This window comes from Micromesistius poutassou, assembly GCF_964030765.1.
Source record: "Micromesistius poutassou genome assembly, contig: SCAFFOLD_2440, whole genome shotgun sequence".
Lineage (NCBI taxonomy): Eukaryota > Metazoa > Chordata > Actinopteri > Gadiformes > Gadidae > Micromesistius > Micromesistius poutassou.
In genome coordinates, this window is record NW_028177801.1 from 62,401 (window position 1) to 77,695 (window position 15,295).

Here is a 15,295-nt window from a genome sequence, read left to right on the forward strand (position 1 = left end):
CTATGTACTGTATATTAACCAGGTTAACCATGTACTGTATAGGATATTAACCAGGTTAACTATGTACTGTATATTAACCAGGTTAACCATGTACTGTATAGGATATTAACCAGGTTAACTATGTACTGTATATTAACCAGGTTAACCATGTACTGTATAGGATATTAACCAGGTTAACTATGTACTGTCTATGATATTAACCAGGTTAACTATGTACTGTATATTAACCAGGTTAACCATGTACTGTATAGGATATTAACCAGGTTAACCATGTACTGTATAGGATATTAACCAGGTTAACTATGTACTGTCTATGATATTAACCAGGTTAACTATGTACTGTATATTAACCAGGTTAACCATGTACTGTATGATATTAACCAGGTTAACCATGTACTGTATAGGATATTAACCAGGTTAACTATGTACTGTCTATGATATTAACCAGGTTAACCATGTACTGTATAGGATATTAACCAGGTTAACTATGTACTGTATAGGATATTAACCAGGTTAACTATGTACTGTATATTAACCAGGTTAACCATGTACTGTATAGGATATTAACCAGGTTAACCATGTACTGTATAGGATATTAACCAGGTTAACCATGTACTGTATAGGATATTAACCAGGTTAACCATGTACTGTATATTAACCAGGTTAACCATGTAGGCCTACTGTATAGGATATTAACCAGGTTAACTATGTACTGTATATTAACCAGGTTAACCATGTACTGTATAGGATATTAACCAGGTTAACCATGTACTGAATAGGATATTAACCAGGTTAACCATGTACTGTATAGGATATTAACCAGGTTAACCATGTACTGAATATGATATTAACCAGGTTAACCATGTACTGTATATTAACCAGGTTAACCATGTACTGAATATGATATTAACCAGGTTAACCATGTACTGTATAGGATATTAACCAGGTTAACCATGTACTGTATATGATATTAACCAGGTTAACCATGTACTGTATAGGATATTAACCAGGTTAACCATGTACTGATATTAACCAGGTTAACCATCTACTATATATGATATGACCAAATAAACAGTAATAAGTTAATAAACATAAACAAAGAGATCCAATACATTCGTCAAATGAGAAGGATCAGAGAATTCAACGTTTTTTCCAGAGTTTGGTGTATTTTATACTATGTGTATTAATAACATATGTGTATTAATAACATGTGTATAACAGAGCTCAGATGAGTTTCCCGAGCAGTGGAGGGTGTGTTTTATACTATGTGTATTAATAACATGTGTATAACAGAGCTCAGATGAGTTTCCCGAGCAGTGGTTGGTGTGTTTTATACTATGTGTATTAATAACATGTGTATAACAGAGCTCAGATGAGTTTTCCGAGCAGTGGTTGGTTCGCTTTTACTTTGAAGCCCTGAACGGAGGCGCTTTGATTTTCTGAGCAGAGGCGGTCCCGCTTTTACTTTGAAACCCTGAGCGGAAGTGCTTTGGTTTGCCGAGCTGCGGATAAGTTTTCCTGCTCCTTGTGGTCATGGTTATGCGTCCTGGTCCTAACAACCGCCGCTCGTCTTGAGGTATGTGTCCGGATCCATTGCTCCTAGGTCTTATTCCCCCACTAAGTGTCTAATGGACGCGGTGTCAGTGACTGAGGACTCTTCTCCTGCCCGCTGCGGCCGTCATGCACATGATGACAGGTGTTTCGGGAGGCTAGCCTAACGATTGTTTTCCCATTGTGGCGACGTCCGTAACCGCTGATTTGATTCTGTTTGATATCTAAAGGTTTGACTATGGCCCTGACTTCGCTTCTGGTCTTCGCTGCAACTGCGGTCCTCATCAAAGCAGAGACACCTGTGACCAAGGTAAGGCGTGTCCGCGGGGCGAAGGCCCGGCTGTCGGAGCGGCTTAAGCTGTGTTCATCTGAGGTTGCTTTTCTGGTTGTGTAGGCTCTTCGTCAGGATTCACTACAGTGCTGTGGCGAGAACCAAAGAGCCAACACTTCGTGTTCGAACGACACCCTCTGTGAACCAGGTACAGCTGGTTTTACGACAGCACTTCCATGGTTTCAGTTTCATCACTGCTCAGCCCTGGGTGAATGAGTGATTGAACGACTTTGCAAAATGGCTCATGTCCTAGATCTCAGCACCGACCTCCATCAATAGGTTGTCATACTTAGTTGCTACTACTCATAGTTTGTGTTGTGGTAAGACCAATACTATATTACTTTATACAAAAGACTAAATGACTGATCTGAGTCATGCCTTTCCTTTTTAAGGATGCTACCTGCGTTTCCTGGAGAACACCAACACAGTTTGCATTCATTGTGACTCGTCCGCCGTGGATCTGGAGAATTCGACGGCATGCAGCTACAGTAAGGAGCGGCATTCGCGGCAATGTGTATATCTTATCAGACAAAACAAAAAGGAGACAATTCAATGATGTTTTCTTTTTTCTTGTGCACCTACAGACTACACTGTGGAAAGAAAGAATCTGACGACAGTTACTACTGTCATTCCCAAAATTGGTGAGAACTTGCAGATTTATGGTTCAGTGAATGTTTTATGGGCTGATAAATGGGATAGCTTCATGGAGGCACTTTTTAAAATAGTTTTAGAATGAAAATATTGTGGGGAAAAATGAAAATAAGTAGATCATCCACGTCTTATGAAGACCATTGAACTTAACAGCCGTTAGTAGTAATGATTATATTGTGACTTTATTTATATAAAAGTAATTGCATTACTATTATTGCAATAATAGTTCTGTTAAAAAGAGCTATGAACAAAGTGTAAGTGTAATGGTTGTACATGGTGGCGTTAATGTAAGTGTAAGTGTAATGGTTGTACGTGGTGGCGTTAATGTAAGTGTAAGTGTAATGGTTGTACGTGGTGGCGTCCGTCCTTAATGATGATGATGACGGTGCTCCGTGGGGGGGCAGGCGGGCCGGGCGTAGCCGCCTCTCTGCTGCTGGGGACTCTGCTCATCAGCCTGTTCCTCATCCTGTCTGTGGCCTCCTTCTTCTACCTCAAACGCTCTCACCGCCTGCCCAACATCTTCTACCGCCACAACAAGGGTGAGCAGAACGCTGCCGCTCAGCCTCCGCGCTGCTCAGCCTCCGCGCTGCTCCTGGAGCTGCTGGTCATGTTGAACCTTGATGTCATCGTCTGTTCATGTTGAACCTTGATGTCATCGTCTGTTCATGTTGAACCTTGGTGTCATCTTCTGGTCATGTTGAACCTTGATGTCATCTTCTGGTCATGTTGAACCTTGATGTCATCTTCTGGTCATGTTGAACCTTGGTGTCATCTTCTGGTCATGTTGAACCTTGGTGTCATCTTCTGTTCATGTTGAACCTTGGTGTCATCTTCTGGTCATGTTGAACCTTGATGTCATCTTCTGGTCATGTTGAACCTTGATGTCATCTTCTGGTCATGTTGAACCTTGATGTCATCTTCTGGTCATGTTGAACCTTGACGTCATCTTCTGGTCATGTTGAACCTTGATGTAATTGCTTTCTTTGTTTTGTGGTTTTCAGCTCTCAGCATATTCCAGCCAAGTGAGACCGTAAGTCTTTTTTTCTGATATTTCCAGTGGATAGTTAATCAAATGGCTTGGTTATGCATAAACTGTTAAGACACCTCTGAAGATTGAGTGAAATCAACTTTGGAAAGTAGCAGCAGCATTTTGTAGAAATGCAAGATTCCCCGTTACGTTTCCTAGAAGATATTATTTTATTATTTCCATGGTGCTTTTCCCCGATTGGTTTTACATATGAATGAAAGTCAATTGACACGCGACTAATGGCGACTTTCAATGTGTTTCTGTAGGCGGTCATGATACCGTCCTCATCAGGTAGGTGCTGCTTCATGTTTAATCCAAATCAATCAATTCAACAATCTGGTGACAATGAGGAGATGAGCAAATGATTTTAAAATCAATGGAAATATTTAAAATGATGGTTAAACATGGTGGTAAAGAGGATAAATGCTTGACAGCTAAAAGCTATCGCTGTGTTTTATGGAGCTTGGTGTTTCTGGTGATTGAAGGAAAGTTATCTTAAGTCCAGAACTAAGTTTCAAAAAGCTCTTTTTGATAAGTATGTACAGAGGCCTCATGGATGGCTGTACAAATAGAACAAGTTAAATAACTTGAATCAATTAACAAAACAAGAAGTGTGATTAGAGGCGTAAGGTAAAATAGTAAACATATCCATATCCATCCATGTATAATGTTTCCATATCGGGTCGACTTTCAAAAAGATAAGATAAAGAAAGTGAATGTAAACCTGCTTGGTGTATTAGTGGTTTGAGTTGTGACCATTATAGCAATAATATGTAAAGAAAGGTTTGTCAGGTTAGGTGTACTGGTTAGAGGGTTAGGTGTACTGGTTAGAGGGTTAGGTGTACTGGTTAGAGGGTTAGGTGTACTGGTTTGGTGTACTGGTTAGAGGGTTAGATGTACTGGTTAGAGGGTTAGATGTACTGGTTAGAGGGTTAGATGTACTGGTTAGAGGGTTAGGTGTACTGGTTAGGTGTACTGGTTAGAGGGTTAGATGTACTGGTTAGAGGGTTAGGTGTACTGGTTTGGTGTACTGGTTAGAGGGTTAGGTGTACTGGTTTGGTGTACTGGTTAGAGGGTTAGGTGTACTGGTTAGATGTACTGGTTAGAGGGTTAGGTGTACTGGTTAGATGTACTGGTTAGAGGGTTAGGTGTACTGGTTAGATGTACTGGTTAGAGGGTTGGGTGTACTGGTTAGAGGGTTAGATGTACTGGTTAGAGGGTTGGGTGTACTGGTTAGAGGGTTAGGTGTACTGGTTAGATGTACTGGTTAGAGGGTTGGGTGTACTGGTTTGGTGTACTGGTTAGAGGGTTAGATGTACTGGTTAGAGGGTTAGATGTACTGGTTTTCTCTCTCTCCCAGTGAGGAAGCAGCGCTACGTGAGGCGGGAGCGTCCCTCTGCCCCATCCCCCTCGGACGACATCCCCCCCACCACCACCACCAGGGTCTACAGCGTGTAGCCCCCCCCCCCCCCCCCCCCCCCCCCCCCCCCCCCAGGACCCCCCTACCACCAGGACCCCCCCACCGCCACCACCAGGGTCTACAGCGTGTAGCCCCCCCCCCCCCCCCCAGGACCCCCCCCCCCCCACCACCAGGACCCCCCCACCGCCACCACCAGGGTCTACAGCGTGTAGCCCCCCCCCCAGGACCCCCCCACCCCCCCCAGGACCCCCCCCACCACCAGGACCCCCCCACCGCCACCACCAGGGTCTACAGCGTGTAGCCCCCCCCCCCCCCCCCACCGCCACCAGGACCCCCCCCTCCCCCCCCCGCCTGGGTCTCAGGATTAAAGCTTTATCGGACAGAATGTGTTGAGTGATTGACAGGTGAAGGGACGAGTCACTGTGAGGGCGGGGCTTGTTCTCTGATAAACCACGTGGGGGGGGGGGGGGGGGGTGGGGGGGGTACTGAGAGGACCACCTCCTCTCCTCCGGGGGGGGGGGGGGGGGGGGGTACTGAGGCTCTCCTGACCCTGAGCGGACCCGCTCTCCGCTCTCTCCCGTCTGACGTGGAGGTCTTCAGCTCTTGTGTATCAAGCAACAATTTAGAGTATTTAAAACTAGTTGTGAGTGAGAACGCTTCTTTTATTTCCTTCTGTGTGTTTTCTTCTCCTGCTCTGGAGGGCTGTTTGCACTCTATTTATTATTGGGCCAAAGCGACCAGGAGAGGTTCAGGGTCCACTCTGTTTCTGGTACCGACATGTTGTTTCTTCCGTCTTGTTTTTCTTTGGGTTTATTCTTTGGGTCTATTTATTTTTTTGATGTATTTATTTGGGGTGTTATGAAATGCTGTCTAACTTATATATATATATACGGTATGCACTTTGAAACACTTAACAAAGATGAATGTATTATAATCTATTGATTCCATACAAGTTTAACCAAGGTTGTAGTTGACCAGATTAACCATGCTGATTGCATATCAGAACACGCATAATCTGTGTGTCATTTTACAAACATGTTTTTTTTATATATATAGTTTACATTATGCCTTTTAAATGTGAGAGCGGTTAAATTTGAATTTTGTGCAATAAATCAAAAACGTATCTAAACGCGAATAACATCGAGTTTAGATAAATCTAAAATGCACCTTGATGTGAGCATGTTGATAACGTACGTTGAACTTCCAAGTTCACTATTCCCAGAACAATCACATACACTCACGGGCGGGGCAACATTTTGGGAAGTTGTGAACCTTCCAATGAAATCATTGAAAACAATCTGGAAGGCTTTTGTGAATGTACTTCTGCGTCATTCCCCTCGTCCCGCGTAGTGAAAGACGTCCACTCCTTAATGTCCCGCTGAACTCCTTGACTTAGTGTCCATGTGTGTTGAACCCAAAGTGTGACCCAGTGGTGCTCTGCCGCTGGGCTCGTGTAGAGACGACGTCGGTCACAAACCACTCACTGTTAGGAGCGCCCTGAGTTTATTACTGTGTCTCATGTCAGGAAGGGTCACAAACGTGTTCATCTCTCAGCTGTTATAAACGTGTGGTCATTTGAATCTACGGTGGCCTTTACCTTAAACTGTAGGGCTGGTGGCTGGACTTTGAAGTTTGAAGCGACATCTTGATGGCAGTGATTGTAAAATGTGTTTTTTATTTGCTTAGCCATTCATGAAAGCAAAGACATTGCATATAGTTTTTTACAGATGAAGTATTTGAAACGATGTAGACGAGTCCATAAACTTATTTAGCTTGTTATGAAGACGCTATGTAGCTTTTACACAAATAAAACTCTTTTCTCATAGTCGTGGTTTGTTTTATACACATGAGTTTACCAGCGAAACATTGTGAGTTAAATAAGTTTAGTTTCATTGATTTCTAATAAACACTTAAGCCCAGAATAGTGAATTGTACTGCAAAACAACTTGTAAGAAACGACACAATGAGTTTAAGAAAACGTAATGTCTACAGGTTAATGTATAGGTATAAGGGCTAATCTTTATAAATAGTGGGTGACTTTAAACTTAGTTATTATTTTTACCTTGTGTGAACAAGTTACTGTAAGATATTATATTGAGAAAGATCGTTTAAAAATGAAAATCGCGGGCGATTCATTCAAAATCCCATTCAAAAAACTTCTCTTTATTATTGATCTCACCTCGGGTCTATTCTGGGACGGGGACTGAAACATCACACCTTCAGTGAGGGGACATGGGGCCGACGGCCGTGACGCCACATTCTGCTCTATTTTTACCCGCTCAAAGGCAGCGGACCCACGGACCGACGCAGGACAATGTGACCGTCGGGACGCGCCACACCGAGTTAGACCACAAGGACCTCCGTGTGCATCAGGTAGGCTGCCCCTTCATCGACATACAGGACCTAGTTATAACGTTTCCACAACACATTGTGTCTTCATTAAAAACGTTTGTTTAACTACAGTCTTAGAGTGAGAAATATGAATTATGTTTATTCTGCATTTAGTACTGCAATAGTCACTTTCCACGGTTTATTAGCAATGTTGTAAAAACGTGTCCATTTAAAAATTGTTTTGTGGTGACATGGTGGTACATAATGTAGCATGGCGGTGAGTGCAGCGGTTTGTTTACCTCAGAGACCGGTCGTTGGTCAGGTGTTTACTAGAATACAGTTTGTTTACCTCAGAGACCCGGTCGTTGGTCAGGTGTTTACTAGAATACGGTTGATTGAAAAAGGAAATATTTTGGGACACATGAATTCCTGGCGCTGGTACATTGATTGACTGATGTTGTTATGTTATTATGTTATACGTACCGTAGTTGACGACTGAAATCCCAGCAGAATCTCACCTCAATGGTTCAACACTGACAACAGTAACTACAGAACTGCAATAAGGCCAAAATTAATTCAAAAGCATTCTTGTAAATGCTTTCATACTCAACAGCTTCACAACACAGCACTGATACAACGGTGTAAAATATAATCTATCTTAAATCAATCTTGTTCCTGTGAATTAACATTGGCAGATCATGATACTGTACTTACTGTAACCTTGGAGGCAGTGCTCAGCCTTGTCCCTTTGTGTTTCCGCTCTTGCAGATGCAGCACTATGTTAAGGTGTGAAAATGGACGACCTCGATCACAGTATCAGCATCGTGGAATACGAGTGGATGAGCTTTTACGACGAGTGTGAAGAATGTTGCCTGCTATTGCCCTCCAAAGCAGACGCTGACACCTCCAGCCTGAGTGATCCAGAAGAGTCCTGGAGTCAGGAGCATTCAGAGCAACGTGGCGCCCGGCAGACCGCTGCTGCCAGAACAGGCCCAGAAGCCGTCAGCCACGCTCCGCTTTCACAGGTTAACCAGAAGCACACAGACGCAGAAGCAGAGGATCAGACTGCAGGCTGGGAAGAGAAGGGATCTCTTCATACCCGCCTTAGTCCTGTAGAGCCACCGCAGGGTTCCGAAGAAGATGACCTCTCCACCAGGGAGGTACAACAACAGAATGAGGAGATCATAAAGATGGTAAACAATGGCATGTCAACAAATGAGACACTCTTTGTGCAACAAAGCGACCCTGATGGTACCCAACGCTCTACTGACCACGGAGCCCGTGAAACGTCTTCAGACCTGCAGAGGGATCTGCAGAGTGACGCGGTCGGCGCCACAACTCCCCAGGAGGCCCAGCCACTCAGCAGGCATGCAGCCCACCGTGAGGCCAACGACGGGCCGACACAACACGCCCACGACGCAGAGACAACACCCAGCGGGAAAGACAGAAGCTTCTGGATTCTGAAAGAGAAGGAGCGCTGGTTCGTGACGGTGAACGTCAGCCCCTTGCCGAGAAGACGACGAAAGAAGAAGAAAGCCAGCAGAACCTTTACCCCGCGCGGCGGTCCGCAGAAGCCCACGCCTGAGCGCAGGTCAGAGGTCGAGATAAGTCCTTCAGAGGTGGAGAGCGGCCACGACTCGGCCCGCTGTGAGACGCCACCACGCCGAGGAGCCCCCGCTGCGGAGCCGTCCGACGGGGTCCAGACACCAGCGCCCACAGACCGACGCCCGACCCAGGAGGACGCTGCCCTCTGGGGCTCTGAGCCGTGTCCTTCACGGCGCTCCACACCGGACACGTGCCCGCTGGCTGGGGTCGCCCCCCCACAGCCCGTCGCCCTCCCAAACGCCACCTCATCCAAGTTAGCATTTAAAGGTCAAGACATCGCGGCACTGGACGGCGTGAAGCCTGAGGACTGTGAAAATGGTCGCGGGTTATGCTTGGCAAATGTTTTCAATTCCGGACAACAAACGGCCATGTTGCCGAGTGCAGTTATCGGTGAAAGTGAAAGTAGATTACAATGCTGTCAGTCATTTGACAGCATTGAGTCTATGGAATTCAAAAGTGCCGAAGACTTCAGCTCAAGCAACGTCTCTGATTGTGAAAGTTACGCTTCAGCACCTGACACACCAGAGGACACTTGGCCTCGACTCAAAGACCATCGCTCTGAAAATAACCCTGAGGAACAACGGCCCCGCCGCCGCCGCAGCCTATTGCTGTCCACACCATGTGACCTGTTGGCGTCGAGTGAGACGGAAAATGTTCAGCACACAGATGACGCGCAGTTTCCCGATGGGACACAGCATGTGCATTCTGCTAAACATGTGTCGTATGACATTGAATCCCCGCAGGACCCCATGCCCTTGCAAAGTCATGGCTGTAGAACTGAGGCCAGTAGGGAATGTATGGAGGCCTACACTGAGCCTGCTCTGGCATGTCGACCTGTTGACCAGAGGGACGGCTTAATGCTAGAGAACAACTCTGCTAATGAATCGCTCCATTTAACGTCTCAACCGTCAGACTCTAAGCCAGTGGAATTGTGCAGCATGACAGCAGATCAACCTCAATCTCCTGCCGTTTGTGATCCGACAGCTCGTCCAGCGCCGGACAGCCCAGAGACACGCGCTGAACCACTCGGCCCCGGGCGGCCCGTATTCGCCATGTCTGCCTTTTGGGACGAGATGGAAAAACTGACAATAAGAGACATTTTACAGCTGAGAGAATCAGGGGAGAAACAGCCCGGCAGGAAAGCACTTCATATTGAAGACACAGCGAGGCCGCATGACGACGACCGGGACCAGCAGACCGGCGGCAGTCCCCAGGGCCACGCCGGGGGGGGTCTGCGGTCGGACAGCCCCCTGGTAGAGCCGCCGTCCGACGTCGCAGACTCCGACTACTTCACCAACCCCGAGGACTCTCAGCCCGATCGCTCCAGCTGTGATGTTTCCACGTTCTCCGACCTGGACGAGGAGTACGGTGAGCTGCCGGGCGGCGGGACGGACGCGGGCGCCGACCCCCTGGACCGCCACGCGCTGAGCGCCGCCGTCCCCGCGCCCACGCGTCACCCCACAGAGGAAGGGCCGCCGGCGCACGGCGGCGCGCGTGACGAGGGACGTTTGGACGACCCACACTCCCTCGACTGTTTCTCAGCTCGTCAAACTGCACGTGTGAGCGGTATTCAAAAGAGCAAAAGCATGCATAACATCCAAACCCTCTGCAGTGCTCACAAAGGCGCGCCCGTCCGACCCGTCCTTGGGGACGCAGACGAGCGCTCAGCCCGTACGAAGGACCTCCCCCTGCAGGTGGTCCCGGTCATAAAGGTGAACGACGTTCTCCTCGACGGAACCCTCTCAACTATTCTATCAAACCCGGACATACTGGACGAGGACTACAGGATGTCCTTCCCTGAAGTGTTGGGCTATTTCTATGACGAGAACAAGACAGAGGTCGACTTTGTCAGTAACTATGACGACCAATCACTGGCTTCTCTCTGCGACGACGCCTCGGGCTCCGGGTGTGTCTCTGAAGACGGGCTCCTGTCCGTCCGAGCCTCCCGATGGAGAGAGGAGGAACCCATCCCCATCTTCACGTGCTCCGGCCGCGCCCTCAGGGAGCTCACATTCCCAGACGCAGGCTTCCTCCTGCGGCCCTCAGAGCTCCACGTCGCCCCGGAGGGGGGGGGCCGCGCCCCGCCGGGCCGGGCCGCGCCTCGCGCCCCCTGCCCGGGCCTCTACCCCGTCCCTTCGTCTGCCGCCGTGGACGAGGCTCTGTTCAGCAACAGATGTCGGTCCAGCTGTTGGAACAGCTGGTTCTTCATCAGGAACACACGCCTCCACGGCGGCAGCTGGAGCCGAGGGTCCGGGCCCTGGGGGCCCTGGGGGCCCCCCGTCGGAGCGCAGTGGAGCCCCGTCGGCGGGGCCCGCGCCGTCCTGACCCCCCGGAGGGGCTTCGCCTCGTTCCCCCACCACCTGGTCAGACGGCTGGCAGCCGACCGCCAGACGCTGGGACTCCCGTCGCCGACGCCGGCGTCATTACCAGGTCGCCGTGGGTAACGTTGATCGTAGCATCGGTCTGTTGAGTCGTCCGCACTCGAGTGAGAGCGATACGCAGACGTCGTACTGAACCCGTGTCCACTTCCAGATAGAGACGGCCTCTTCTCCGCCCTGAAGCAGGCCGACATGTGCTTGCTGTGCATCGCGGTCGCTTCCTGGGTCCTCCGGTCCTCTGACCCGCACGCCGCAGACTCTTGGAAAGCAGGTTTGAACAAAGCTGCCCAAATACATCAAACGTATTCATGTTTCATATATAAGTGATGTCAGGATAATTAAATGGTTGACATTTGTACTAACAGCTAAAATGATTAAACAACCTGATTTTGACTTCCTCCAATAACCGCTCAGCGCTGCTGGCAAACGTCAGCGCCATCTCCGCCATCCAGTACCTGAGGCGCTACGTCCTGAGTGACAGAAGCACCGCGCAGGACCCCCCCGGTCAGGACCCCCCCGGTCCAACCACCGCGCAGGACCCCCCCGGTCAGGACCCCCCCGGTCCAACCACCGCGCAGGACCCCCCAATCCAACCACACAACACAGGACCCCCCAATCCAACCACACAACACAGGACCCCCCAATCCAACCACACAACACAGGACCCCCCAATCCAACCACACAACACAGGACCCCCCAATCCAACCACACAACACAGGACCCCCCAATCCAACCACACAACACAGGACCCCCCAATCCAACCACACAACACAACACAGGACCCCCCAATCCAACCACACAACACAGGACCCCCCAATCCAACCACACAACACAGGACCCCCCAATCCAACCACACAACACAGGACCCCCCAATCCAACCACACAACACAGGACCCCCCAATCCAACCACACAACACAGGACCCCCCAATCCAACCACACAACACAGGACCCCCCAATCCAACCACACAACACAGGACCCCCCAATCCAACCACACAACACAACACAGGACCCCCCAATCCAACCACACAACACAGGACCCCCCAATCCAACCACACAACACAGGACCCCCCAATCCAACCACACAACACAGGACCCCCCAATCCAACCACACAACACAGGACCCCCCAATCCAACCACACAACACAGGACCCCCCAATCCAACCACACAACACAGGACCCCACAATCCAACCACACAACACAGGACCCCCCAATCCAACCACACAACACAGGACCCCCCAATCCAACCACACAACACAGGACCCCCCAATCCAACCACACAACGTAGGACCCCCCAATCCAACCACACAACACAGGACCCCCCAATCCAACCACACAACACAGGACCCCCCAATCCAACCACACAACACAGGACCCCCCAATCCAACCACAACACAGGACCCCCCAATCCAACCACACAACACAGGACCCCCCAATCCAACCACACAACACAGGACCCCCCAATCCAACCACACAACACAGGACCCCCCAATCCAACCACAACACAGGACCCCCCAATCCAACCACACAACACAGGACCCCCCAATCCAACCACACAACACAGGACCCCCCAATCCAACCACACAACACAGGACCCCCCAATCCAACCACACAACACAGGACCCCCCAATCCAACCACACAACACAGGACCCCCCAATCCAACCACACAACACAGGACCCCCCAATCCAACCACACAACACAGGACCCCCCAATCCAACCACACAACGCAGGACCCCCCAATCCAACCACACAACACAGGACCCCCCAATCCAACCACACAACACAGGACCCCCCAATCCAACCACACAACGTAGGACCCCACAATCCAACCACAACACAGGACCCCACAATCCAACCACAACACAGGACCCCCCAATCCAACCACAACACAGGACCCCCCAATCCAACCACACAACACAGGACCCCACAATCCAACCACACAACACAGGACCCCCCAATCCAACCACACAACACAGGACCCCCCAATCCAACCACACAACACAGGACCCCCCAATCCAACCACACAACACACACTGATCACTGATCAGACCTCCTCACCCGTTTAGGTCAACACTAAAGGGATTGATGTGGACCATTGCTAGTAAATATTGGTAGTCAAGGGTAATATCACATGCCTGATCCTCTAACACAAAATATGGGTTTGTTCTCATGTGTTGAGGAGAAATAATATTGTAGACACTTTATTATATTTGCTGAGAATGTACAAATGCAAAAAGAAATGTTAGGCTGGTTCATGAGAATGTTGTCAAAGGGAATATGGTAGGTTTTGTAAGGTTTTTAAGCCTGTGTGCGCAATTTAGTAGGTCAATGCAGAACGTTGCCGTGTTGAGATTGTCAAACCTTTTCTTTGTTGAATAAACCTTAAATGGTGAAAGCTTTCTATTTCTTAAACTGATTGTAGGTATAGCTTGTAAAAGGCCTGATGTGTAGGTATTAACATGATGCTAGTTAAAGCAGTACAAGTGTCCTGGTTAATCAGAGATACAACCACAGACAAGAACTCGTCATTGCAGAAATATTTATTGAAATAATTATGCAATATTTTTGTTTCTTATTTCACATAAATATTGAATTTTGAAACAGAGAACATGGTTTTTAAAATGCATGTTAAGATCACGGGGTCTGTTCTCTCTCTCACCGTTTTGTTAAAAAAACATCAGAATATGTGGTTTTAATGTCACTGTGCAACACAGTTACACAGATCATAGCTTATCATTTACAATCGTCTTATTTTATAACACTATACTGTATTCAGCAAATGTTTTTTTTATGTGCCAAATTTAGGGGCAAGAGTTCACACTTACAGTAAGATCAATAATACTTAATATAGAATATTAAACCTATATCAATAATGCTTGGTAATATAGACTATTACACATGTAGTATTTACAGTCTCAAAGTGACTAAAAGCTTAGGTTACACTGTGAAAGATACCTTGAAATATAAATGTTTTTAATTTAGACAAATATTTAGCAGTTTTAGAATAAAATCCATGTAGTATACTTTTCCAAGTCTAATGACACAACATTGTAACTTGCTACTCTACTTTCGGAATTGTGAAGACAGTCATGCTAGGTTGTTAGGCCAATCATTCAAACACTGATTTAAAATGTCAATTTACACAAGACCATTTAAAAATTAAGGAACAGTTCATATTACTACCAATGTTCATCAGCTGGGTCAATAGCATCCTTGCTAGCCTAGAGCATCATTAGCAATTCTATCATATCGCACACATCAAAGTTTGATGTGTGCGATATGCTGGTTACCCTAATACCGCACATGTCTGCTGAACAAGTAAAATAACAATAAATTAGATGATTATGGCAGTATAAAGTCTTAACACTACTGTCTATTAGTAAGAAAATCTCAAGCAAACCTCTTGACAATCCCATAAGTGCTGGAACAAGGAATAAACATATAGACACACAAGGATTCTTATTCAATATATTAAAACAAACTGACCCACACTCGGTAAAAAATGTACAGCCTCTGAAAAGTATACTGGGTTCTGTTAGGGTGGGGTTAGGGTGGAGTTAGGGTGGAGTTAGGGTGGGGTCTGGGTGGAGTCTGGGTGGGGTTAGGGTGGAGTCTGGGTGGAGTTAGGGTGGGGTTAGGGTGGAGTCTGGGTGGAGTTAGGGTGGAGTCTGGGTGGGGTTAGGGTGGAGTTAGGGTGGAGTCTGGGTGGAGTTAGGGTGGGGTTAGGGTGGAGTTAGGGTGGAGTTAGGGTGGAGTCTGGGTGGAGTTAGGGTGGAGTCTGGGTGGGGTTAGGGTGGAGTTAGGGTGGAGTCTGGGTGGAGTCTGGGTGGAGTTAGGGTGGGGTTAGGGTGGAGTTAGGGTGGAGTCTGGGTGGAGTTAGGGTGGAGTCTGGGTGGAGTTAGGGTGGGGTTAGGGTGGAGTCTGGGTGGGGTTAGGGTGGAGTCTGGGTGGAGTTAGGGTGGGGTTAGGGTGGGGTTAGGGTGGGGTTAGGGTGGAGTC

General features: G+C 48.1%; 2 protein-coding genes across 2 annotated transcripts; both read left to right on the forward strand.

Annotated features, from left to right (window-relative positions):
* Positions 1-1,789: 1,789 nt before the first annotated feature.
* Positions 1,790-5,049, forward strand: LOC311375671 (uncharacterized protein C1orf159-like; the record flags this gene model as incomplete). Its single annotated transcript, XM_084490739.1, has 8 exons — positions 1,790-1,861; positions 1,946-2,030; positions 2,275-2,370; positions 2,467-2,523; positions 2,938-3,072; positions 3,535-3,563; positions 3,827-3,851; positions 4,921-5,049. The coding sequence occupies 8 exons, from the start codon at positions 1,790-1,792 to the stop codon at positions 5,016-5,018; spliced, it is 597 nt and encodes a 198-aa protein (XP_084346865.1). The 3' UTR covers positions 5,019-5,049.
* A 2,256-nt stretch (positions 5,050-7,305) lies between these two features.
* LOC311375673 (uncharacterized protein) lies at positions 7,306-11,980 on the forward strand (the record flags this gene model as incomplete). The annotated part of the gene is made up of 4 exons (XM_084490740.1): positions 7,306-7,353; positions 8,080-11,346; positions 11,449-11,565; positions 11,709-11,980. Coding segments are annotated over exons 2-4 (3,630 nt in total), but the record flags the coding sequence as incomplete, so codon positions are not given.
* Between the last annotated feature and the right edge of the window lie 3,315 nt (positions 11,981-15,295).